The sequence below is a fragment of the Haliotis cracherodii genome, unplaced genomic scaffold, assembly GCF_022045235.1.
Source record: "Haliotis cracherodii isolate W230 unplaced genomic scaffold, xgHalCrac1.p SCAF_2, whole genome shotgun sequence".
NCBI lineage: Eukaryota > Metazoa > Mollusca > Gastropoda > Lepetellida > Haliotidae > Haliotis > Haliotis cracherodii.
This window is the reverse complement of record NW_027266275.1, coordinates 81549650-81575349: the sequence shown is the minus strand read 5'-3', so window position 1 is coordinate 81575349 and position 25700 is coordinate 81549650. Positions and strand designations below refer to the sequence as shown.

Below are 25700 nucleotides of genomic sequence, written 5' to 3'. Positions count from 1 at the left end.
CGTCTTACTTTATCAAAGCTAAGAAACAAGAATACAAATATTAAACTAAAGAAAACGATATCCTGATCCTCAGACTTCATTAAATAGAAAACAAAGAAAACGATTTTGTGCACAAATAGATTTAGTATTGCAAATGGAAGCAGGACGTATGGACGCATGGACGCATGGACAGATGGACGTATGGACGCAGGTGGAGGTAGTAGATGGGAGGCCTACACCCAGATACACAGGGACAGGGTTTACCTTGTAATGCCCCAGAAAAAGTGAGAATCGACACTTGATCACTGCGATACGACCCGAATACGCTCCCTTGGATGAAAGCAAAGTGCAGTTCAACAAAACAAAAGTACAGACTCTAGACTAAATGAGTGACGTTTTTATAAAAGCTACAAGTCCGTGCAGCAGAGTCGACAGGATGCAGCAGAAGGGTAGATGCTGGCTGGGGTCGGAATATCATACATTATATATAGTAATCCATTTCCACTATCAAATGTGTTAACTTATACAGTTTCATTTTAGATTTTTAAATTGTTAAAAACTACTTTTAATAAATTTTGCTCGATATACTTGTATATATACGTAACTGACCACTAGTTACTATGTAGTGACTAAAAAACACAAGCTAAGCTATACAATTTGTTCAGTGACATAAAAATGTCATTTGAAGAAAAAGAGGCAAAATATGTAACATTGTAACCCGAGCCAGCACCTACAATTCACAGCTGTCTCATCTCATGTTGAGCTAAAAGAAATTTGTTAATTTCGTCATTGCGAGAGCAGTGATTGACTCTATCCATTGCTGGAGTAATCTGCACGTAGAAATGTCTGACGCCAGATTGGCGGCGCAAGCGAGTCGCAACATTAATGGCGTGCCGGAGCGACATAGCCAGGTGGGGGTTAATAAACGAACAGTCCGGCCAACGAGGAGTTTTTGGTTACCTAGGAAACCAGACAGGCGCGATGTATCTGAAACAAAATACTATCTAGGTGTACATAGGAACGAAATAACAGAATGAACATGGTTATAACACTAAGAAGTGCTTGTGGAGTTTATCTTAAACAGATCTAAATACAAGATTTCATTTCTGTTGTAAAATTGTTTACCTATTAGTTGTCAAAGATGCTGTTGACAGTGGCACATTGAAACATGCATTTCATTGAAACCGTAAGCATTTTTGTTGATTTTTATTTAAAGCATTTTCAACACTGATCTTTTTCCATGAAATTATTGGTTTAACCAAGGACAAGGAAATTTATCATTTTCTTTTAAGTTCTGATTCTCATTATTTTCTATAAATATACTGTCAAATATATTTCCCCCTACCAACCATTTTGCAGTCACATACTTACCGTACTTACTTGTAAACAAAAGGGCAAAATGGTTACATCAAAAGCTGAACTGATAGAGTTAGACATGAAGCTTTGAGAGCTCATTAAGCTATATTTATATACCGGAGCTGCATGGAATCAATGATGACAATCATCTGCTCTGAAGATGGATATAGTCACAGCCTGAAGCTGACGATGAGTTTATAGAGATGTTGACAGATCAGAGCGAGGAACAAGAGATGACTCGTGAATGCTACCTGTCTAGGATCACCTACACTCCTACAGTAAGAAACAGATCTTGTTCTAGTCTAGACAGCCTCTGTGGTTATGGATGATTTGGAAACAAACAAAGACATTAAAGTGTGGATGGGAAGACTTGGTGCATCTGTGATTCATGGTGAAAGCTGTGAGGGTTTCATTCAAAATAAATTCATACTTTGGGCTAAATGTCTGGGGAAGAGATAACAAACTTAAAGAAATACAGGAGAAATACAAAAGTTCAAATTGATGTTGATAAAATATAAATACTATAGATCACACTTCAAATACTCCCCAGGGAGATCAGAATGAAATTTGAGTGTGTACTTATCTATGGCTGGGGACACCAGAAATGGGCTTCACACATTGTACCCATGTGGGGAATCGAACCCGGGTCTTCAGCGTGACGAGCGAACGCTTTAACCACTAGGCTACCCCACCGCCCCGAATAAGTTGGGAGTCAGGTGTTTTATACATACATTATCTGAAGGACAAGTTCTTATGAATAAACAATCTCTTTATCACAATTAAGGGAACAGTTTTAGTGTAGATTCTGACACCTTTATCAAGCAAGTCCTTTTCATCGTACAACTTCTAAATGTCCCTCACAGAAGTGACCGATACTGATAAATAGGTACATTATGGAGGGTCAATGACCAGGCTCCGTGACAATCAGGCGAACTGAAGATAAATTCATATCAATTTAGAAATGATATTATTTTCATCTAACTTCAAACCATGGTTTATAAAGCAACAACGTATGAACTAATTCTTTATTTGTTTTTGTATGTGATTATTTACAGTTAAGACTAAGAGGTAATAAAAATGTGACATCATCAATGTCAATCAAATGACTTACAATATCCCCTTTCATCCAACTCCAAACCATGGTTTACAAAGCAACACCGTATGAATCAATTCTTAATATGTTTTTGTATGTGATTATTTACAGTTAAGACTAAGAGGTAATAAAAATGTGACATCATCAATGTCAATCAAATGACTTACTATATCCCTTTTTCTATCCAGGCTACTATCTACTAACACAAATACCATTACAAGTGCTGAAATATTCCGTCGCATGAACACACGGCAACCTACAACATCTTCCAAGCACCCGAGCCTCTCCCCCACCAACATGACCTGGACCTGTCAATCATCCACCACAGTCCACCCACAACACTTAATTTACATACACAGGCGCCACCCATTCAATATGAACAACCATGGTTGGACAGATCTGGGGGTAGGTGTGGTCAGATCTGGCATGAATGAAGCAGTACATTTAACCTGGAAGCTCGTGTAACCATGTGCCTACGATGGAAAGCAAGCAAAACAAGGCTGCTGGTTTTTCTGCTACGCTGTGGATATAATTCACTTAAGGAGTTTGGGCTATTTATTTAATTCACCTCGTCCGAACAGACCCGAATCTCGGGAGTTTCGGTTGCTGCCTGAAAAATAAACCTCACTACCATCATTTGTGTTGTGTATATCTGCGTATGGTATATATTAGGGCTGCAACGAATACACTATGAGGCGAATTCGATTCATATCACGAATATAGGGTAAAGAATACGATTATTAATTCACGAATACAATAACCAGTCAGCAGTTGATGTATTATTTATTATATTCAGTGAAATGATAACAAAATAAATTATTTGACATGGATTTTTAATTAATAATATATTTTACATTTATTTACTGCACCTATCCTGGAACTCATATCTGCTCTATAGCGATAATGACCAGTGACCACAATACTGTCACTTTAAATATTATAAGAGTGTTGTCTTTGAAAGAAATCTATACATATAATATGTTCTTATGGATATTTTTAGGTACAGGGTTTGATTCAACGAATATGTGAGTGAATCGTAACAGCCCTAATATATATCATGTTTTCAAGCTGTTGTTTACATCCCAAATTCATATTCATGTTAAGAAATTACTTTAGGACTGTTTTGAACGCAATCACTTTAGAAAGGTCCAGATTGGTTTACTTTACATTTCACAGAAAACTGGTTCACTGAAGCTCACTAAGTAAATTGTCTCTAATAGGTCAAGTAAAGTGATGTCAGTGGTGTTTGTTTTCCAAGATCAAGTTATTTTTATTTTAAACAAAAATCAGTGCAATAAATTACAAACAAAACAATTAAGACAAAATACTGGAATAAATGACAGAATATTACCTGAAAGAAAATGCAGAATTAATTAATTTTAACCTTTTAATATATATAAATAATAAACATTGTATAAAAAATAACATTATCAATGAATAGTACCGGTAACTACATTGTCAACGTGTGATTAACTACTCAACATACAAGTTCAGTGTCCCATGCATTAATTGTCAATTTAATACCTGATTTGGTCCAATATTTTAAGAATAAACTTCCATGAATGTAATACCACATCTCTTGTGCTTGCTATTAAGGTAATTCACTACTTCCTACTAAATCTGTCGATGCTCTGAGACACTGAATGATGAATAAAAGCTAACTTTGAAAGAAAACAAATTTCTATTTTCAAATATTTAGTCCCATAGAAAGTTTGGAATCTTTCAAATATTCTACATAATAAAGTATCACTGGAAGAATCCAAATCTTAAATCATAAATATTTACCCATAGAAAGATTTGGACTCTTCCAAGTAGTCATAAATCAATTCATAGGAACAGTCTAAACATGGATATAGGTATGACATGTGCTTACCTCCTTCATCCTCCGAGTCTGAGATGAGGGTCTCCTGCATGGTTTCCGGGGAGACGACCTTGTACTTGTCCTCGGTGGCGGGGATGGTCTGCACCTCAGTCACTCCCTGTAGGGTGTCCACCACGGAGATGTAGCCAAGCTTCTGGGCAATGGCCAGAGCTGTCTGGCCGTTCTGGAAACACAGAAGAGGACATTCTGTTTATGTTTGTTTGTTTAATATTGCTTTCTGCAACACTCAGAAACAGTCCATGTATATTATGGCAGCCTGTAAATATTGGAGTCTTGACCAGACAATCCAGTGACTGATATCATGAGCACGAGGTACAATAACACTTACCAACCAAGTCACCTGACCACTCATGGTTGCCTCTTGCAAGCATCATTGGTTGCATCAAGTCTGGACCAGACAATCCATTGACTGACATCATGAGCATCGATATACGCAATTGGGATACGATGACATGCATCAACCAAGTCAGCAAGTCACCCAATCCTGTAAGTCACCTCTTACGACAAGCATGGGTTGCAAAAGACCTATTCTAACCCGGATCTTCACAGGTAGATGGAAAAATATTTGTACCATGAAATTATAAATTAAAGATTTTATCTCAGCTAAAGAGCATCCTGCCATCTCTCCACAGGATCCATTGACACATTTTTCTACATGCCCTGCCATGGAAGACTAACTATTGTAATATGAAAGAACTGGGTGATCCTGAACTTCTTTTGAGTAGTATATCACCATGTTTTCGTGTCTGTCTTATAGTAGTAGCTACTCACATTGGTGACGGCGTTGGGCGAGGCGTTCTGCTTGAGGAGCATGTTGCACACTTGGACATGGCCCTGCTGGGCTGCCTGGTGGAGAGGGGTGTAGCCAAGCTGAAACACACACCAACACATCAATACAACAATACAACAATACAGGAACACACAAACTCATGTATACAACAAACACCAACCCACCAACCCACCAACACATCAATACACAACCCACCAACAGGTGAAACATATACTCTCAGAATTGTTTAGTCAACATACATTTGTAAAAAATAAATGTTAAAGTAAAGGGTCAAAAGTTAAGAGGCCTTTGAACATTATTGAAATGGCTTCAAATTAGGTACATCATCTGTTTACACAAAACAGTTATTAACACACACAAAATATAACTATTTTGGTCCATAGTTTCAAACCCTATGACTCAGTCTGTGCCAAAGACTTTAGAGTCCACTAACCTGAAGATGGCCCCTAGCATCATTCTCAGCAGAATTTAGTGTTACAGGGACTGTTTATTATATGCTGAGCTTACTGGACCGAACAGAATTGTACTGGAGGTGGGCTTCCGACTAGCGGTGAAGTCGCAGACAGTATGGCACAACTCAAGCATATTTTTATCAATCATTTGGTTTGATTCATTGTTTGAATTTGTCACATAAACAAGCCAGACTGCAAACACCCAATCCCCATTCAAGTCAAATTATGGTGTGTATTTGTGGCCATGCTATGATGTCCCTCAAACAGCTCCCATTTCAAGCTGAATCTAAACTTGCAGCACACCTGCTTTCAGCGTTGTATCACAGTAATACAGGTAAGCCTGTGGAACCCATGGCATGTCAGCGTTGTTGTCTCGGGAATACTGTCGACAAATAGCACCAAGCTAATGTAGCTCACCTGGTGGAATCCAGTTAAGCTGAATGTCTAATGTAGTGAAATCTTCAGCATCAGGTAAGAGAGGGAGGCCATAAACTGGCTTTAAATATTGTCTAGGCAAGGAAGTATCATATTGATATAATACTATATTTTATCATTGTTGTGGTAATGAATATTAAGGTAATATCACTAAACAATCTTGTATTTTCGGTATTTTCATAGCATTATCAATAATGGCCACAGGTGGGTGCAGATGGTGGCATCAAAAAGACTTATTATAATAAGTATTATCTTTCACAAAAAGTTTCAGTTTAATCAAAGAAATTTTAAGAACCTTGGTCATGGTGAGCTAAAACACCTTTCCATACTTAGAGACTCATACCTTGATTTTATTACCTTGACTCCCATGCCTTTGTATAGATAATAGATTCTTGTATTGATTGGTCACATGGTTGTTGATGCCACAGAAAATATAAACTAACTTGGTTTATTGTTCATAACTGGCAACATCAGCTGAATGGACACAGGCACATGTGTACATAGAGTAAGCATATAGATGCGGCTGAGACAGGAGAGATATATTTAAAGCTGAATACTGTCGATTCACTCTGCCGTCAGAATGAGAAGCAGTTAAATCCAGGACAATAACCTCACAGATTACCTTCAATGGGCTGTTACTGGTCTGAAATGTGTTGAGCCTTGAGACAGTCAAACAGAACTTGATGAAGTGTTTTTGGGATGTGTATTTAGTACTTGAAATGTCTTAGTTTAATCTGACATGAAGTTTGACCGTTCCTTCTAAATGTTACATCAGTGGACAAACATCCATGAACACATGCAGTTTGGGTCAAAGCAACCAGCTTCACGTGGTACTAAACTGCTAAAAATGTTCATGGACTAACCTACCCACATATCAAAGAAATTGAATGAACCTCACACAGTCGATCTATAACCCACTCCCACCTCACACAGCAACAAAAACAACACAAGTGTTCCAGTTGCTAAATACATCTTTCACTTCAACTGTAGATTGAACTCAAGCCAAGCACACATTTCATCATGCTCAACAACTGCATAGCATTTACTAGGTCCTGTGATCTAATAAAAATATACCCGTTGAATGCCAAGGAAACCGCATTAATCCAAATCACCTTGATACAGCCCTTTACATGTAATCCCACAATATTGTGTAGGACTCACCTTGGTGATTGTCAATCAACTCAACCCATCCGGACACAGCCCTATACAACACTGAGTGGGACCCACCTTGGTGATTGTCAACCCATCCGGACACAGCCCTATACAACACTGAGTGGGACTCACCTTGGTGATTGTCAACCCATCCGGACACAGCCCTATACAACACTGAGTGGGACCCACCTTGGTGATTGTCAACCCATCCGGACACAGCCCTATACAACACTGAGTGGGACTCACCTTGGTGATTGTCAGTCAACTCAACCCATCCGGACACAGCCCTATACAACACTGAGTGGGACCCACCTTGGTGATTGTCAATCATCTTAACCCATCTGGACACAGCCCTATACAACACTGAGTGGGACCCACCTTGGTGATTGTCAACCCATCCGGACACAGCCCTATACAACACTGAGTGGGACTCACCTTGGTGATTGTCAGTCAACTCAACCCATCCGGACACAGCCCTATACAACACTGAGTGGGACCCACCTTGGTGATTGTCAATCATCTTAACCCATCTGGACACAGCCCTATACAACACTGAGTGGGACCCACCTTGGTGATTGTCAATCAACTCAACCCATCCGGACACAGCCCTATACACGTCATCCACAACACTGAGTTTGATCCACCCATCCCAACCCATCCCATCCCGACACCCGTCCCTGACAACACGGAGTGGCACCCACCTTGGTGATGGCTGATCAACCCAACCTGTCCCGACACATCCCATCCCAACCCACCCCGACACATCCCGACACCTGTCCCTGACAACACGGAGTGGCACCCACCTTGGTGGTGGCGTTGACGGAGGCCTTCTGGTCCAGCAGGAAGCGCACCATGTTCTGCTGTCCGAAGTGGGAGGCGGTGTGCAGGGGAGTGTAGCCAGCCTAGGGAGGCAACAGGGAATCGTTAGTCACAAGAACTTTACAGTTCTAAGACAGACGTTAAAACTTTGTTGGATGTTCAAGGTAAATTTTATTACTTTAACATTAAGTTAAAAAATTTAATAGTTACACCTATAACTTTGGTGGACATTGTATAACTTGGGGAGAAAATCTATGGAGAAAAGTACCAATTTATAGAATTTATAGGTGAGCGATTGATATTTGCACCACAGCAATATTACAGCATTATACAACTTTATATTACAACCCGTCAGACAAATCTTGGAGTGAGTTGGGTTTAACGCCGCTTTGAACAGTATTCCAGTAATAACACAGCGTGTCAGCTTAATGTAAGAGGAAAGCCCGAAGTGATTCCGACGTTTACCACTTTGATGAAACCCACGGCCAACCTAGAAACATAATCGGGGTGAATCGTAATCAGAACCCACAATCTTAGGTTTCCGGCATGCCCAAGGGACACAATCCTGCAAAGCAAACTCAAATCTTGGAACACCCTGCTGTTGCATCCACACTCACTCACCTTCGTAGTGGGGTCGATCTCAGACATATACTTGACAAGGATCTCCGCCACCGGGGTCTTGTCCTCCTGGGCGGCGAGATGCATGGGGGTGAGGCCATTGTGAGCTTTAGCATTGACGTTCGCCTGGTGCTCTAGCAGCAGCGACACAATGTCTGTGTGTCCTTCCTGGGCCGCGAGGTGAAGGGGGGTGAAGCCATTCTGAAACATACATCTTCAACTGAGATTCTAGTCTAATTCCTCTTGCATCTTACAATCTTCACAGTGTTTTTAGTTGTATGTTTTTTTCCAGCTGTATGGCGGCGGCCTAGTATTCAAGTCTGAACCAGACAATCTAGTGATTGATATTGTGAGCAACAGTCCATTCAGGGTTCTACCTTGTCTTACAAAACAGGGTTTTACCTTGACTTACAAAAGTGGGGTCCACATGACCCGCAATAATTAATTTTAATGGTCCTTGCAGACAACATGAGGGTCCTGTAAATTAATAAAACAGTGTAGTGTTTCCACTCTTATCAACAAGTGAACTGCAAACAGCTTCAGTAGCAGAGCCATTAGTGATGTCATTTGATTGTGACATCATGGTAACCAGTGACGTCACAATGGTCTGCAAAGCATTGTGATGTAATTTCATTCCAGCGATATCTACCATGTAGATATCGCTTGATCTCATTCAAGTGATATCTCCTGTGGGAGCCAGTATTGGATGATAAATTTTGATAAATACTTTAGAGCCTGGAATGAATCAGTGATGTGGACAGTGGTCGTGCTTGATGGATGAAATAGCAAACACCCATAACTGCTCGATGCACTGTAGGTACAGTGAAGATAATTGTGCATCCCTCGAGACGTATTATATTCTTTACATGAGTACATACTGGACGCATAATTGTGCGTCGCATAAAACCCTGTCTGTAGAGAAACTGCACTCACCTTAGATTCTGCGTTGGGTTTCGCTCCGTACTCCAACAGGGTGGTGGCAATGTCCATCTGGTTTTTCTTGGCTGCGATGTGAAGGGGGGTGTAGCCATTCTGGAACACAAAAGTGAGATGTAAGTCAAATAGTGAAAGAGCAAATTAATAGTTTCGAAATATTTCTGCAATATCCAACCAGTGGCTGATATTTGCTTGGTCACAAATCCATATCTTGTGCATCCTGTCACTACCTGGAGTTGTCTCATGGTTTTCATTAGGAAATAAAACTAAAACTAGCACATACTGAATTATCTGCCCCTTGACCATAGACATTGACTGGATAAAACTGCAATGTTTTTTTATCTCCTACAGTTGTTGTCACAGTTTTGTTTGTTTGTTGTTTAACGCCGCACTCAGCAATATTCCAGCTGTATGACGGCAGTCTATAAATAATCAAGTCTGGACCAGACAATCCATTGACTGACATCATGAGCATCGATCTACACAATTGGAATACGATGACATGCATCAACTAAGTCAGCGAGTCTGACCACCAGATCCTGTTAGTCCTCTTATGACAAGCATAGTTGCCTTTTATGGCACACATGCGTTGCTGAAGACCTGTTCTTCCCCGGATCTTCATGGGTCTGTTGTCCAAGTACTGAATCAGATCATAACAATGCAGAGAAGACTTGGACAGTGACAATAATCCGGCAGTTGTAGCTATTTCATGGACAGCTGTTTATCTCCATGTTAAGATCTGTGTGACCCTCACCTTGGCCGCGGAATGTGGGTTAGCCTTGTGTTCCAGCAGGAGCTGTGCGACGTTCACGTGGTTGTAGTGGGTGGCCACGTGGAGAGGGGTCAGACCGTTCTTGCCCTGCACGTCTGGGTTTGCTTCCTTCTGCAGGAGCAGTCGGGCGACCTTGATGTTGCCGTACTTGGCCGCGATGTGAAGAGGGGTGAAGCCCTTCTGTTTGAGGAAGGACAGACAGCTTTGTAATACTCAGATCACTGATGCTACATAATACCGATGATGAACCACTGAACACCTATGTTTGGAGAGCTTGGACAGGTAAACTGTCTCTACCATTTTGTTGTTAATGTCGGACTCAGCAATATTCCAGCTATATGACGACGGTCTGTAAATAATCAAGTCTGGATCAGACTATCCAGTGATTGACATCATGGACATTGATCTACGCAATTGGGATACAATGACATGCATCAACCAAGTTACAGAGCCTGACCACCCGATCCCGTCAACATTCTCAACCAAAAGCAGTGATATTGGCTGCAGGACCAATTTCATGTTGCCATCCTTGGCTGCAATGTGAAGCAAGGGTCAAACCCTTCTACTGGAGAAAGGACATGCAACTTTATAATACTAAGTTATAATAATCACTGATGACATTCAGAAATGACTGGCGATGTCAAATGGTAACTGACGATGAAAATTACTCAAAGAAAAGCAGTTATAATTCCTGAAGAGGTGCCTGACGTCAGCCGTCTGTACCTTCGTGGTCATGCTGTGTGAGGCGCCGTTGTCCAGGAGGACTTGAGCCACTTCCTCGTGCCCCTCCTTGGCCGCGATGTGGAGAGGGGTGTACAGGTCCTTGGTTGTTGCATCGGGGGAGGCGCCGTGCTGCAGCAGCAGTACGACGTTGTCGACGTTGCCGAGACGAGCGGCAATGTGCAGAGGGGTCTGCTTCTCCTGGAGGAGGACATGGGATAAATTAGTTCAGTGTAGGGCCTATACTGGCAAAACATGATCATCTGTAGCAATTTGATGTTGGCAATGACATGAGTAGTCTCCCCTTGACTGTACCCGAATAGAGTGAGGAAAGCATTAACAAGAACTTTTTTAATTTTAATAGTCATGAAAACTGATGTCTGACTTGAATAAAAAGTGTTCGGCATTGTATTTTCACCTATCGCAGTTAACAAGTTTATGAAGTAAAGATTAAGGAAGAGAATTTATGGATGTCAACTTCTTTGTGAGGAACAGCGTTTCAGAGTATATGCTGACTCCTTCATCAGGTGATTCATATTTTGGAATATATATCAACTCCTTCATCAGAAGAAGTTGACATCCACAAATTCTCTTCCTTATGTGTATCACTTCTAAATGCCTTTCAAAGATTTGTTCTCATTCATCAGATATAAGTTTCCTTGATAGAAAGTGCGGTTACTGACCCTGGCGGTAGCATCGACAGTAGCTCCATTTCTCAGCAGGATTCTGATGATGTCTGTCTGGTTGGCGCGGGCCGCGAGGTGGAGGGATGTCTCGCCGCGGACTGTGGGGGTGTCTGGGTTAGCGTTGTGTTGGATCAGGTAGATGACGATGTTCATGTGACCCATGAAGGAAGCCACATGCAGTGGAGTGAGCCCAGACTGAAGGGTCAAGGACGAAGGGTTAAAGGCGAGGTGTTTCACAGAACAAGCAATAATTCTTCCCAAATTCTACACTGAACTTATTTCACGAAGGAATCTTAGGGCTTTTACTATTGTACAAGTAAAGAAAGGGATTATAATTATATATAAATAATAAATAATATAATAATAATAACAACATTGTTTTGTGAAAGTTTGTGGGGCTGGGGCTGGGGTGGAAGAGAGGTTTTTAAACCAGACATCACAAAGACTTCACTCACCATTCATACATATTAGATCAGGGCTAATTCATAATGTTAAAGTTATAACAACTTTCTATCAAAATCTCTCACAATGTATGTTCTTAAGCAGTAGGGTGCAAGAGCAGTAGGGTATAAGAGATATGACGGTCCTAATTCTAGGACAGACATGACAGTAAGAGCACCACAGTAGCTATGTCCTGCATGTGACGAACAATGTGATCCGATAGATTTGGTGGTCAGAGAACTGTTTTACCCATGTGTCAAGGGACACTGTTTAGAACACCTGGCTGACTCAAGACTGCTTAGAATTGTCCCCCTATGTTCCATTACATTAATAATATTCAATTCTACATTTGCATTCCATTGGTGAAGCACACTCACCTCGGTGGTAGCCTCGATGGAAGCTCCATACTTGAGTAGCAGTTCCACCACCTTGATCCGGTTCTTCTTACATGCGATGTGGAGCGGGGTGAAGCCGTTCTGCAACACAACATATCAGTCCTCAGGTCCTCATCCTCATAATATATCATCAGTGAAATAGAAGGAAGATACTTTGTGACAGATTAACTGAATGATCGTTGGTTGGTTTGTTGTTTAAAGACGCACTCATCAATGATGGTATTGAAAGCAGTGAGACTAACAAGGAATGGTTACTCACCAGTGCTCTGGCATTCGGCTCGCACTTTCTGTCCAGCAGGAGTTTTGCTGTCTTCACGTTGCCGCAGTGAGCCGCCACGTGCAGAGGTGTCAAGTAGTCCTGAGGTGAAACAACAACACATTTCTCAACACATTGCAAATGTTGAACTCAATTTCCAGGCATGGAAAAGTATTCTACCTTGCTTGCTACATTGTTTCCACAATTTTGTCTGAGATCTAAATCTTTAATATTGTTAGCTTCATCATCAGCATCTACATCATCATCAGCATCTACAGATCCGATGAAGAAACAAGGATGTTTGACTCAATGTTTTACCGGTACATGCAGTCCTGCATACTTGCAGTACATGGGGCACCTGCAGAGCAAGGCATACAGGTACTCACCACGGTGATCTCGTCCAGCTGGGCCTTGTGGTACAGGAGCAGACGGGCACAGTCCACGTGATCTCCCTGGGCCGCCATGTGCAGGGGAGTCAGGCCGTTCTGGAAGAAACATGCAGCCGTCAACACCTTCATCAAGTCCACAAGACAGCTTCATTGGTCATTCACAGACAAAACAAACAGTTGCAATGAACAGCTACACAGGAAATTTTCAACCCCTTCAATAATTCTACAGTATGCCTACAGAATGTTCTACAATATGCCAACCAATCCATGGTATAAATGTTGAACTCACATTCTTGCAATTCCACCAATCAAAAAACTTCCAAACAACTGAGCTGTCCCACATCTGTTGTATTTTTTTATGACCTGATTATACCGATATAAAATTTATCACATGACATGAAATACTGTATGTCTCTTTCCCTCATCTCAAAAGGATCTAATAACAGCAATGACAAAAATACTTCCCACAGGTAATATAAGGGAAGTAACTCTTTGACCTGACCTATAAAAATCATATGTTATTTTAATTTCACGTAAGTGACAATACTCAAAAGAGACTACTTCAAAATTTGTGTTTTCTTATCTTACTATATTTTCAAACACTGAATTCTTTTTTTTATGAAAAAATCCATTATTGAAGTGATAAGAATGTTGTTGTCACCTTTGTCTTGGCCGAGTTGGGGGCTCCCCGCTCCAGCAGAAGATCCACCACACCCTCGTGGCCACTCCGAGCAGCGCAGTGGAGAGGGGTCAGTCCATCCTGAAACACACACAACCCGCCATCATTCCTTTGTAGGTTGTTTCATGCCGTGCTCAACAATATTCAAGTTACGTAACAATGACCTGTAAATAATCAAGTCTCGAACAGACAATCCAATGATTGATATTATGAGCAACGATACGACGATACGCCATTATCCAAGTCTCAAGAGTGATAGTGTGAGTATTGTTTTACGTTGCTTTTAGCAATATTCCATCAATATCACAGCAAGGGACACCAGAAATGGGCTTCACATGTTATACCCATGTGGGGAATCGAACCCGAGTCTTCGGCGTCATGAGCAAACGCTTTAACCACTAGGCTACCCCATTCCCCCTGCTCAGACATGATACACGAGAAGGCTGACTGTGTACACTTATCCTGGTTCTCTCGTCAATGTTGGCGCCATGGTCCAGGAGAAGGCTGACTGAGTACACTTACCCTGGTTCTCTCGTCAATGATGGCGCCATGGTCCAGGAGAAGGCTGATTGTGTACACTTACCCTGGTTCTCCCGTCAATGTTGGCGCCATGGTCCAGGAGAAGGCTGACTGAGTACACTTACCCTGGTTCTCCCGTCAATGTTGGCGCCATGGTCCAGGAGAAGGCTGACTGTGTACACTTACCCTGGTTCTCTCGTCAGTGATGGTGCCATGGTCCAGGAGAAGGCTGACTGAGTACACTTACCCTGGTTCTCTCATCAGTGTTGGCGCCATGGTCCAGGAGAAGGCTGACTGTGTACACTTACCCTGGTTCTCTCGTCAATGTTGGCGCCATGGTCCAGGAGCAGGGTGACCATGTTGGCCTTTCCCCATCGAGCAGCAACATGTAGGGGGGTGATGAAGTTCTGCAGGGCAAGAATTGGAACTCATGAAGTCACTTTTAAGCATTATTTGTAACAGTCTCCATAATCTCAGTAGATGTGCTGTATAGGTGATATATGAATTGGAACTTATGAAGGAATATTTCACTTTAAACCATTATTTGGAACAGTCTCTTCTGATGTTCTGTACAGCTGACATATGAATTGGAAGCTGTGAAGTAATATGTCACTCAAAGCCATTACTTGTAACAGTCTTAGTTATCTCATCCGATGTGCTGTATCGTTGATGTATGAATTGATACCTGATTTTACATAGTCACACACATGTAGCCAAATCTCTACATGTCATGGGCTTGTTAAGAATATGCTGTGAAGTTGAAATACACAAATATATTCCAGATACTGCTGATCACAGCCTGGAGATTGCACATGTATGTTACATTTTAAACCAGTGTTGTATTTGTATAATTATATCATCTTCCAACCCAATGCCAAAGGCATCTTCAAACTCACCTTTGCTTTGAAATTGACATCTGCGCCTCTCTGAATGAGGAGGTTGGCCACGTTTGTGTTGCCGTAGTGTGAGGCGATGTGCAGAGGGGTGAAGCCGCTCTGGAATAGACAACATGGTATTTGAAACAGACATTTTGACATTTACATGAAAGAAATCTTTTAACAGCTTTAAACTGTATAAAACATAGTACCATTAGATGCAAACACTTTAGAAGCTGGCAAAAATTACCTGATCTTAATTTGACCGTCTTTGTTGTCTTACCATTGGCATAATTTCTGAAATGTTCTAATTTCTTTTAATAAAGAAATATCATTTCCTAAATCTCTAACACAAAGAATAAACAACATTCACTATCCAAGGGAATTTCAAGATTAGGGGCAAGAGAAATATATTAATACCATCTCAACCATGAAACAAAATAATCTTATTTTTGTGTTGGGTGATCTGAACAATCTTAAAGTTGTAAGGAGCATCAGGAGTTGTTAGGATGATCAAACCTATATTACATATTGATAAATGATCTGGTGATATCGGCTTGACATGTAGTCATGAGGGGAACATGCTGAGCTGACTCCATGCACAATAACTAGAAGACAGGCAACTGACAAATACACACATCTACATGGCTGGAAAAACGGTGATAAAACTTCAAACTAAATCATTCAATTACATCTTGCAAACCTTTTTATAAATCACACGTTATGAAAGTGTTTCAAGAGCCAAATATTGGCACGTGTTTCATACTATTACTATACATCTTAGACACTTCATTGAAAGTATAATAATTAAGTTTTTATTGAATTATTTTTCTTTGTTCAAGATAAGGAAGAGAATTGATGGATGTCAACTCCTTTATCATGAGGAACACAACCTTTCAGGGTTCCAGTTACTCCTTCATCAGGTGCAGAAATGTGACCTATGAGCTTTGTTTTTACAATATGTAAGATAATTCTCAATATTTATAGATGACTTGACCAACTTGCATGTTCTCAACTTGCTGTTGGATAAATGGGAATCCCATAATGTATGCGTGAACATATTTTGAAATTTGGACTGAAGTTTATTTACAGTGGATTCATTACATTATTGTGTTTACTATTTCAAAAGTTTGTTTTATTTAACCCAGCCAATATTTTGACCAGAAAAATTGATATTTGCTACCAAAGTATGTTTAAGAATGACATTTTTTATGTTATCTATATAGGACTTGTAATCAATTATTTTTTTATCATAGGTAATAATAGTGGGTATATACCAAGTTCTGCCTGAGAGGCCTAGTTGTGTGTTTTCTCGCCTACTCCGAGTAATGATTTACAAAACTGAACCTGTTGTCTTTCTAGTTATGTGTTTTCTCGCCTACTCCGAGTAATGATTTACAAAACTGAACCTGTTGTCTTTCTAGTTATGTGTTTTCTCGCCTACTCCGAGTAATGATTTACAAAACTGAAGCTGTTGTCTTTCTAGTTCTGTGTTTTCTCGCCTACTCCAAGTAATGGTTTACAAAACTGAACCTGTTGTCTTACTCGAAGAAGTGTATCAATATTTGTTTACACCCAAACTTCATAATTGTATTACATTATTAATTCTATAAGGGTACTAACAATATTATTGCTAACTTTACCAGGATATCCAATCCATTGAAAGAAGACAGATCTATTCAAAACGAAAGACACAAAAGTCAGCAGGTTTTGTTACGCTCCTCAAGAAAGTTTGCATCAACATAGAACACCAAACAGAACTGAGAGAAAATATTGTGCTAGAAACATTATGAACTAAAACCTCTGACACATGCAGTGTTTACTGTGTCAAGAACACTAAACTAAATACATTCTATTGCTTCATGTGTTGACACAAAACCAGTAATTTTTTAAACCACATGATATTCTTGTCTGTTGTTTGTCCAGACAATATTTGAATGTATGATCAAATGTTGTAACTTTGTCTTAAAAGTTTGCAGAAAAACATATCACTTCTCCACGATCCTTGCGTAAATACGTCCACATTTAATACCAATATGATGAAATCTGAAATAGGACAGTGTTATATCTTGTCAGTGTTACTTGAAATTCCTTCCATATTTTTTAGTCATTATCTTTGATCAATAATTTTGAAATTAAGCGTCATCCACAAGACAGGGTTTCCGAAAACTAAATAACCATGCAGTTTAATTATTGTGCATACATGCAAAAGTAACCACTATATACCTGAGACATTCAACACGCAAAGGCCTTGCACTAACGTTAAAATCTGATCTCATGAAATGAACATGCAATAAACATATGAACAAAAAGTTAAAACTACGAGAAATGAAACGAGGTGAACACGTGAAAACAACAGCAGTAAGATACACAGGGTGGACAAACCTTGGTTGTGTCATTCACCAAACCTCCGCTCTGTCAAGTCCGGTGGAGAGAGTAGGGGCATGTTAGAGGCAGTCAGTGGTGAATTGTACACAATATATCAACACTGATGTTAGCTGTTGTCAGTACTACTGAGTGTAAATATCACACTATCATTCGGAAGAAATAAGAAATATCAGCTTGCATTCTTCTCGGAAAGAAACAACTTTGATGTATTGTGTTGTGATAAACCTTAATTAATATAAAAACATATATTCTTGTGTGTATTTTCAAAATAATTTTATCACCTTGAAAAAAAGAAGCTCTTCTTCACTTGCAAATAAAAGCCACATCTGTCACTGTCAATCTGTAGTTTTAATGGATGCACATGTATTGTAAAGGGAGATAACCAGGTGCGTACGACAGACTGGGATACACATTGCTGCCACAAACCTCCTAGTGACTCTGACCCTGTCCACTGTTTCTGTGGGACGTGACATGTAACAAATCACCAGGTTACAGACTGAAGATAAGCATATGCCCTTCTTTTCAAAGCTAATCCTTTCATTTAATCAAAGATAATAAACAAAATACCAACAAGTGTGAACAGACGACCAGCCATTTATCTTAACTGTAAGCATGTCCGTGAGACAAGCTGATGACTCAACTCAACCCTGTTCTGTGGCATGAATCACATGTATGTAATGTATTCCTGAACAAAGTCAAGTAGGTTCTATATAACAGCGGCCTGTTATCGAATTCGGGCAAGGTGGGCTGGGTGTTAACATTGTTCCCGCTGGCTTTTGAAACGGCCAGTCCTGGTTTACTTGAAGCTCATAAAATTACCAGTCCCCCCTAATTTTTAACAGTTCCAACTTGCAACAAATATAGAAACGTATGAAAATCACAAAGTTCAGCCACAAGTTTTTCTTTTTTTTTATATTTCGAGACTAAGACGCTGCAAATATATAGTTAACATTGAAGCAAAGCGGAATGGTATTTCCTTGCACTAAAAATAGACAAGGGGAAACCCTGATGGTAACAGACAAGCTGACTTCGTTAAAAAGATGTTTGTCCAAAAACAAAGATTTATAAGGCACATTATTTGCCGGTCCACAGGGACTGGCAGTCGCATAAATAATCGGTCCGAGCCAAAATTTACTGCTAAAAAAGTGGTCATTACGGGTAAACGGGAACACTGGGTTAACAGAATGAGCAATGACCCTGTTCTTGTGATGGCTGACACATGATCAGTAGATCACACCTTGTAACCACCCAGTTTACGCTAGCAACCTGTGTTAAAAACGTTTGAGTTTACAAGCCTGACCTTGTCTGCGCTTACTACAAGGGAAGATAATTTTGGGGGGAGTTCTGCTTCAGACTAGTGGCTAAACTTGTCTCTGTAACAATCTTTGAATACCCCACTCAGACACCGAGCCGACCAGTCCTTGTTTTAGCCCTTATATACTGAGCACCAGGCAGGGTAACAACAAGTGCAATCTTTTAAATGACTTTTGGTATGACGCGGCCATGGATTGCGCCTCCCATCTTCTGCTCTCTGGGCAGATGCTCTCCCACTGGACCATGGTGGCAGTGCCATCACCCCGAGGGGCAAGGGAACCGACTGCATGGAGGCAGTGCCATCACCCCGAGGGGCAAGGGAACCAACTGCATGGAGGCAGTGCCATCACCCCGAGGGGCAAGGGAACTGACTGCATGGAGGCAGTGCCATCACCCCGAGGGGCAAGGGAACCAACTGCATGGAGGCAGTGCCATCACCCCGAGGGGCAAGGGAACCGACTGCATGGAGGCAGTGCCATCACCCCGAGGGGCAAGGGAACTGACTGCATGGAGGCAGTGCCATCACCCCGAGGGGCAAGGGAACCAACTGCATGGAGGCAGTGCCATCACCCCGAGGGGCAAGGGAACCGACTGCATGGAGGCAGTGCCATCACCCCGAGGGGCAAGGGAACCGACTGCATGGAGGCAGTGCCATCACCCCGAGGGGCAAGGGAACCGACTGCATGGAGGCAGTGCCATCACCCCGAGGGGCAAGGGAACCGACTGCATGGAGGCAGTGCCATCACCCCGAGGGGCAAGGGAACCGACTGCATGGAGGCAGTGCCATCACCCCGAGGGGCAAGGGAACCGACTGCATGGAGGCAGTGCCATCACCCCGAGGGGCAAGGGAACCAACTGCATGGAGGCAGTGCCATCACCCCGAGGGGCAAGGGAACCAACTGCATGGAGGCAGTGCCATCACCCCGAGGGGCAAGGGAACCGACTGCATGGAGGCAGTGCCATCACCCCGAGGGGCAAGGGAACCGACTGCATGGAGGCAGTGCCATCACCCCGAGGGGCAAGGGAACCAACTGCATGGAGGCAGTGCCATCACCCCGAGGGGCAAGGGAACCGACTGCATGGAGGCAGTGCCATCACCCCGAGGGGCAAGGGAACCGACTGCATGGAGGCAGTGCCATCACCCCGAGGGGCAAGGGAACCGACTGCATGGAGGCAGTGCCATCACCCCGAGGGGCAAGGGAACCAACTGCATGGAGGCAGTGCCATCACCCCGAGGGGCAAGGGAACCAACTGCATGGAGGCAGTGCCATCACCCCGAGGGGCAAGGGAACCAACTGCATGGAGGGTTGAGTCATTTCATGCTAAAACCTCATAAAATGTTGACCTGTAGGACCCATGTTTGTGTTAGCAATGTGTATGTGCAATAAACTGTTTTACTGCAGCTGCTCAGTTTCTAGTTTCCCATTGTGCAATATTTACACTCAGTCATTGTTAAGTTATGAGATCATCAGTGGCAAGTAATGTTGCCATATTTCAGGGAGCATTGAGAGGACAGAAGGAGAGAGAGAAGAGGAAAATGGCTCTCACTATGAGAAGAAAGAATGAGGTCAAAATATATGTTTTCACATTTTCAAAAGGCATTTTTTATGTGTGTTATCTTACTGTAACTTTACAGCATGCTTTGGCTCACAAATTTCACAAGTTCCCAGCTAATACAACCATGAAACTATATGCAAGGAGTATATTAAATGATCAAAACAAGCACATATTTCGACAACCACGCTTGTTGCAAGAAATATCCTGCTGAGCACGAGAAGATGCATGACAAATGTCACGACACTATCAATGAAAACAGGGTCCAGATTAACATGCTTCTTGGAAGTCCGAAAATAATGCAACTACTTTTAAAATTGACAACTTGAATAACAACAACGAATGAATTTTGAAATGCAAGCAAAATGATGTTGATTGAGAGTCATTTTTCTATGTAGATGGTAGAATGAGGAAGACAATGAAAAAGAGAGACAGAATGAGGGAGGGAAAGAAAGAAAGAAAGAAAGAAAGAAAGAAAGAAAAAGGGAGGAAAAAGTGATATTGAGACAGTGGATTGATTGACGTGTATCAAAGATGGCAGTGAGATTATGTCATGTTAGAAGAGTACAGCATTGTAACAAACAACTTGCGATAAGTAACATTTACAAATGTATGTTAGTCAGGCTGTATAATGGGAGATGCTTAAGATTATTAGAAGTCATACTTGTCAAATGGACAACAAATCTTGTAAGATAACAATCTAAGTCAATGGCCGGCAGCCCCCAATATGCAGACAAACACAATAAGCAGTCTGCATCAGCAATGTCTTCCGAACTTTGGATTCACTTGTGTTCAAAGAAAATTCAAAATAATACTTATTACTCCAAAAATATTCACTATTTTAAGGATTGAAATAATTTTAAAAGGCACTGCATGAGAACAGAGTCTATCTCCTTTGGTCTGCCCAACAGTATAGTTTTCCCTTTGTTGTCCATTTGAAGTCATATATTCAGTGTGTACTGCGGTGTTTCTACATTGGTTTCTGCTCTGGTTTCGTTACCTTGGTTTCTGTGTTAACATTGTTCTGCTCGTTCTGCAGCAGCAGAGCAGCAGACTTGACATCATCCTTCTTGGCAGCGATATGCAGAGCAGGCAGTTTGACCTTGCCCTTGCTGTCGTGCTCTAGCAGAACGCTGACCACTCTGTCATGACCTTGCTGCAAGGCCACAGCCAGGGGGGTGAAGCCATCCTGGAAAAGACAACCATTAAAACATCAAACATTCATTCCATCAAACATAAAATACATCCATCCAATCAAACACCAAATATATTCATCTAAGAATAATCAAACATCAAATACATTCACCTAATCAAACATCAAATACATTCATCCCAAACAACAAGAAAATTTATCCCATCAAACAACAAACACATTCATCCAACCAAACACATTTATCCAATAAAACATCAAATACATTCAGTCAATTAAAAATCAAAATGCATTCATCCAATCAAACATGAAATACATTTATCCAATCAAACATCAAATACATTCATCCAATCAAACATCAAATGCATTCATCCACTCAAACATCAAATACATTCATCTAGGTTAAATATGTCACACTGAAGTTCTTATATTAGTCTGTACTGAACATGAATTATCACAAAAGGTACACGTGAAATATTGTTTGGGTTAATAATATGGCAAAAAGAACAGAACAGTATATATATATATTTTATCCTTATAACAATATTTATCATTATTTCAAACACAACAAACTAGAATCAAAAGTGGCTCTAGTTGTGCAATGAAAATAAATCACTAAGGTGCACTGCAGGTAAATATTACCAGAACTGTTCTAATGGGCATCATTCTTTATATTCCCTATAAATATTCACTCCCCAGTAGTGTATAATAAATCACCATGTTACATGTGATAACTCTTCATAACCATCATACAACATAATCCCGCTAGACACGAACTACTCGCCTGCATGTGAGGCAACTAGCCAGATTACAGCAAACAACGGCCAAGATGAACCAATTCCAGAGTGACATTGATTCCATACTAATCAATAAGACATAGCAACTGTAGAACTATCTTGGCAAGATAATGATCTTTCTGTGTGTTATCAACTGGGGATCAATCAGATAAATACTCCAGACTTATTGGCTGAATCTAGGAGATAGCCACTGAGAATTACAGCAAGTGAGTCATGGGTTATGTGGAAGCGGACTTGATGAGGATGCATGACCAATGACCAGCAGTCTCAGGCACTGCTCCCCTCCCTGGGTAAAATGCTGGAGGTTCTTAGTCCATAATGATGTGTCAATTACGTAGAGCAAGATTTCATGGCTACAGGCCTCTTAGATACCAAGATTGTATCAAGATGTATCGATACATGGTCTTCACTGCTCCAGGACCCCTTAGATAAGAGTGAGTGAGTGAGTTGGGTTCTAAGCCTTTTTAGCAATATTCCATTATCATCACCTCTCGAGATACACAATGTACCCATTACAGAAACAAACCCAGGTCTTCTGCGCGATGAGCAAACACATAAACACCATGGTGATGCCATCCCCTAAGATGTGGTGCATCAGAACAGATAATGAAAGTGATATTGTTTTCAGTTTGCAGTCAAGGATAGCATGGTCATGTTGAAGACAGGATTGTATGAACACTACACCTACCTCAGTAGCCAAGCTTTGGTTGGCCCCATTAGCCAAAAGGAACTTGAGTACTTCGGAGTGACCCTCCTGTGCGGCCATGTAGAGTGGAGTAAAGCCAGCCTGCAACAGAAGCACTTAGTCAAAACAAGAAACACAGCACAACAGGAGTAGGAGTCATCTTCATGAGTCAGGGGAATATGCATTTTACTTTGGGAATAAAGGTTGACTAATATTGTCCTACATGTAGACTCATCATTTTTCTTTGTTATCTTACATTACAAGTCTTATTCCCCTATTACCTACTAATATTCATCATATATCAAAACAATACTGTACTACTCAAAAGAAATTAAGAACACCTGATTTTTTCGAAAACTGTCACTTTGTGTCCTTGACAAATATGGTTGTTATTGAAACAAAGCGACACACTTGGAACATTAGTTCCTTGTTTTTATAAATAAATTCCATTTTAGCAATTCTAATTTGTTCAGTGGTATTTAAAAGTTGTTATAAACAAGAGCAAGTTCTTTTGGATAAACGGTTCCTATATTACACGTAAGGCAATCTGTCTGTGTAGATCCTAACATCGTAACCAAGCAAGTGTAAAAAGTCATTGGAATCTACACTGAAACATCGCCTCAATTTGAGCATAGTAGTTGTTTATTCACAAGATACTACTTTCTATTTTAACAGGTAAGTAATTGTTCCAACTTGAGCAGAATATAAATTAATCACAAGATTTTCAGTTTGGACTATTTCGTGGCAGCATGAATATTATCATGTATTTGGTTCCACAATTTGGCCCAAACCACCACTACCCAAATGTATTTTTGTCAGCAATCAGTCAAATCGTACAAATATATGCCCAAGAAAATAAAACAATCACTGTTCTTTATCAATTGCTATTCTGGTCAGCATTTGGTTTTATTCTTGTTTCAAAACAAAGCTGTGATAGTTCTTTGTACCAAACGGCTGTTCCAGCCATTAGTGGGACACACATCTGTCTTCACAAACAGCCTGCATCAAGCTTTGAGTCATTGGCCACTCCTCAGAACAATGTGATATCCATTACTGTACTTGCTGTATATTGTGTTTGGCTCAGCAACAAGCCTCATGACCTTCATCATTCCCATCCCAAATACCTGGCTGCCAGGCTGCCTGGCACGCGGCACAGAGCCTGGTTCCTGGTCTGCCTGGCACGCGTCTCAGAGCCTGGTTCCTGGTCTGCCTGGCACGCGTCACAGAGACTGGTTCCTGGTCTGCCTGGCACGCGTCACAGAGACTGGTTCCTGCTCTCATGAGTCTAGGCTGCCTGGCACGCGGCACAGAGACTGGTTCCTGGTCTCATGAGTCTAGGCTGCCTGGCACGCCTCACAGAGACTGGTTCCTGGTCTCATGAGTCTAGGCTGCCTGGCACGCGTAACAGAGACTGGTTCCTGGTCTGCCTGGCACGCGTCACAGAGACTGGTTCCTGGTCGCACGAGTCTAGACTGCCTGGCACGCATCACAGAGACTGGTTCCTGGTCTGCCTGGCACGCGTCACAGAGACTGGTTCCTGGTCTCATGAGTCTAGACTGCCTGGCACGCGTCACAGAGACTGGTTCCTGGTCTTATGAGTCTAGGCTGCCTAGCACGCGACACAGAGACTGGTTCCTGGTCTCGTGAGTCTATGCTGCCTGGCACGCGTCACAGAGACTGGTTCCTGGTCTGCCTGGCACGCGTCACAGAGACTGGTTCCTGGTCGCATGAGTCTAGGCTGCCTGGCACGCGTCACAGAGACTGGTTCCTGGTCGCATGAGTCTATGCTGCCTGGCACGCGTCACAGAGACTGGTTCCTGGTCTCGTGAGTCTATGCTGCCTGGCACGCGTCACAGAGACTGGTTCCTGGTCTGCCTGGCATGCGTCACATAGACTGGTTCCTGGTCTGTCTGGCACGCGTCACAGAGACTGGTTCCTGGTCTCATGAGTCAACAGTTAATGATGATATTTTTCTTTCAACATATGGTCTATAATATCTGATATTACATAATGCAACTCTGTCCTGTAAATCTCTTTGTTTTACCCTGATGCTGATTTCATTGAAATAGGGCTGCAGATTGTGCCAAAGACTTTTGAGGCCACTAGGCTAAATTTGGCCTACTATTTGAGCTTACTAGACAAAACAGAATTTTACTACAGTCGGGCTTTACTACAATCAGGCTTCGGACTAGTGGCTGAAGTGGCAGACTAGAGCTGGCTAGACTTGTTCTCTCATAACCTAGATTGGTTTTGGTTTTCAAAAAATACATGTATTCCAGTCATTACGCACATCAAACTTTAACTCTGCTACATGAATATATCTTGGTACATATTTCATACCTTAATAATACTTCCATCAAATAACCCACTTTTCACCTTGCACACTTTGGCGTATTGATATACCCTTTTATTAAATTTTAACTTTGTGTGTTTGATCAAGCAAAACTTGTCTTCCAAGCTGGAAAAAATCCAATTTCTCTTTCAATGATAAAAACTGCTCCACTTCAAAAGCTCTTTCATACAATGACGGCAAAGCACTAACCTCTCGATCAAACCACCGTGTCTAAA

The 25700-nt window shown here is 41.4% G+C and overlaps 1 protein-coding gene across 50 annotated transcripts in view; it reads right to left on the bottom strand.

Moving 5' to 3' along the window:
* LOC139468586 (ankyrin-2-like) overlaps positions 1 to 25700 on the bottom strand; it is a 211406-nt gene that overhangs the window by 104957 nt on the left and 80749 nt on the right. For 45 of the 50 annotated variants that reach the window (XM_071250665.1, XM_071250666.1, XM_071250675.1 and 42 more), the window contains 17 exons: positions 23136 to 23234; positions 21501 to 21689; positions 17630 to 17659; positions 15266 to 15364; positions 14678 to 14776; positions 13833 to 13931; positions 13169 to 13267; positions 12786 to 12884; positions 12509 to 12607; positions 11688 to 11885; positions 11008 to 11205; positions 10267 to 10464; positions 9510 to 9608; positions 8580 to 8777; positions 7943 to 8041; positions 5082 to 5180; positions 4302 to 4473 (listed from right to left, as the gene is read on the bottom strand). In XM_071250665.1, coding sequence (XP_071106766.1) covers positions 4302 to 4473; positions 5082 to 5180; positions 7943 to 8041; positions 8580 to 8777; positions 9510 to 9608; positions 10267 to 10464; positions 11008 to 11205; positions 11688 to 11885; positions 12509 to 12607; positions 12786 to 12884; positions 13169 to 13267; positions 13833 to 13931; positions 14678 to 14776; positions 15266 to 15364; positions 17630 to 17659; positions 21501 to 21689; positions 23136 to 23234 — 2173 coding nt within the window. Of the gene's footprint in view, positions 1 to 243; positions 310 to 939; positions 967 to 2996; positions 3039 to 4301; positions 4474 to 5081; positions 5181 to 7942; positions 8042 to 8579; positions 8778 to 9509; positions 9609 to 10266; positions 10465 to 11007; positions 11206 to 11687; positions 11886 to 12508; positions 12608 to 12785; positions 12885 to 13168; positions 13268 to 13832; positions 13932 to 14677; positions 14777 to 15265; positions 15365 to 17629; positions 17660 to 21500; positions 21690 to 23135; positions 23235 to 25700 lie in introns of all 50 variants that reach the window. The other 5 variants (XM_071250663.1, XM_071250708.1, XM_071250662.1 and 2 more) reach the window with 4 other exon arrangements.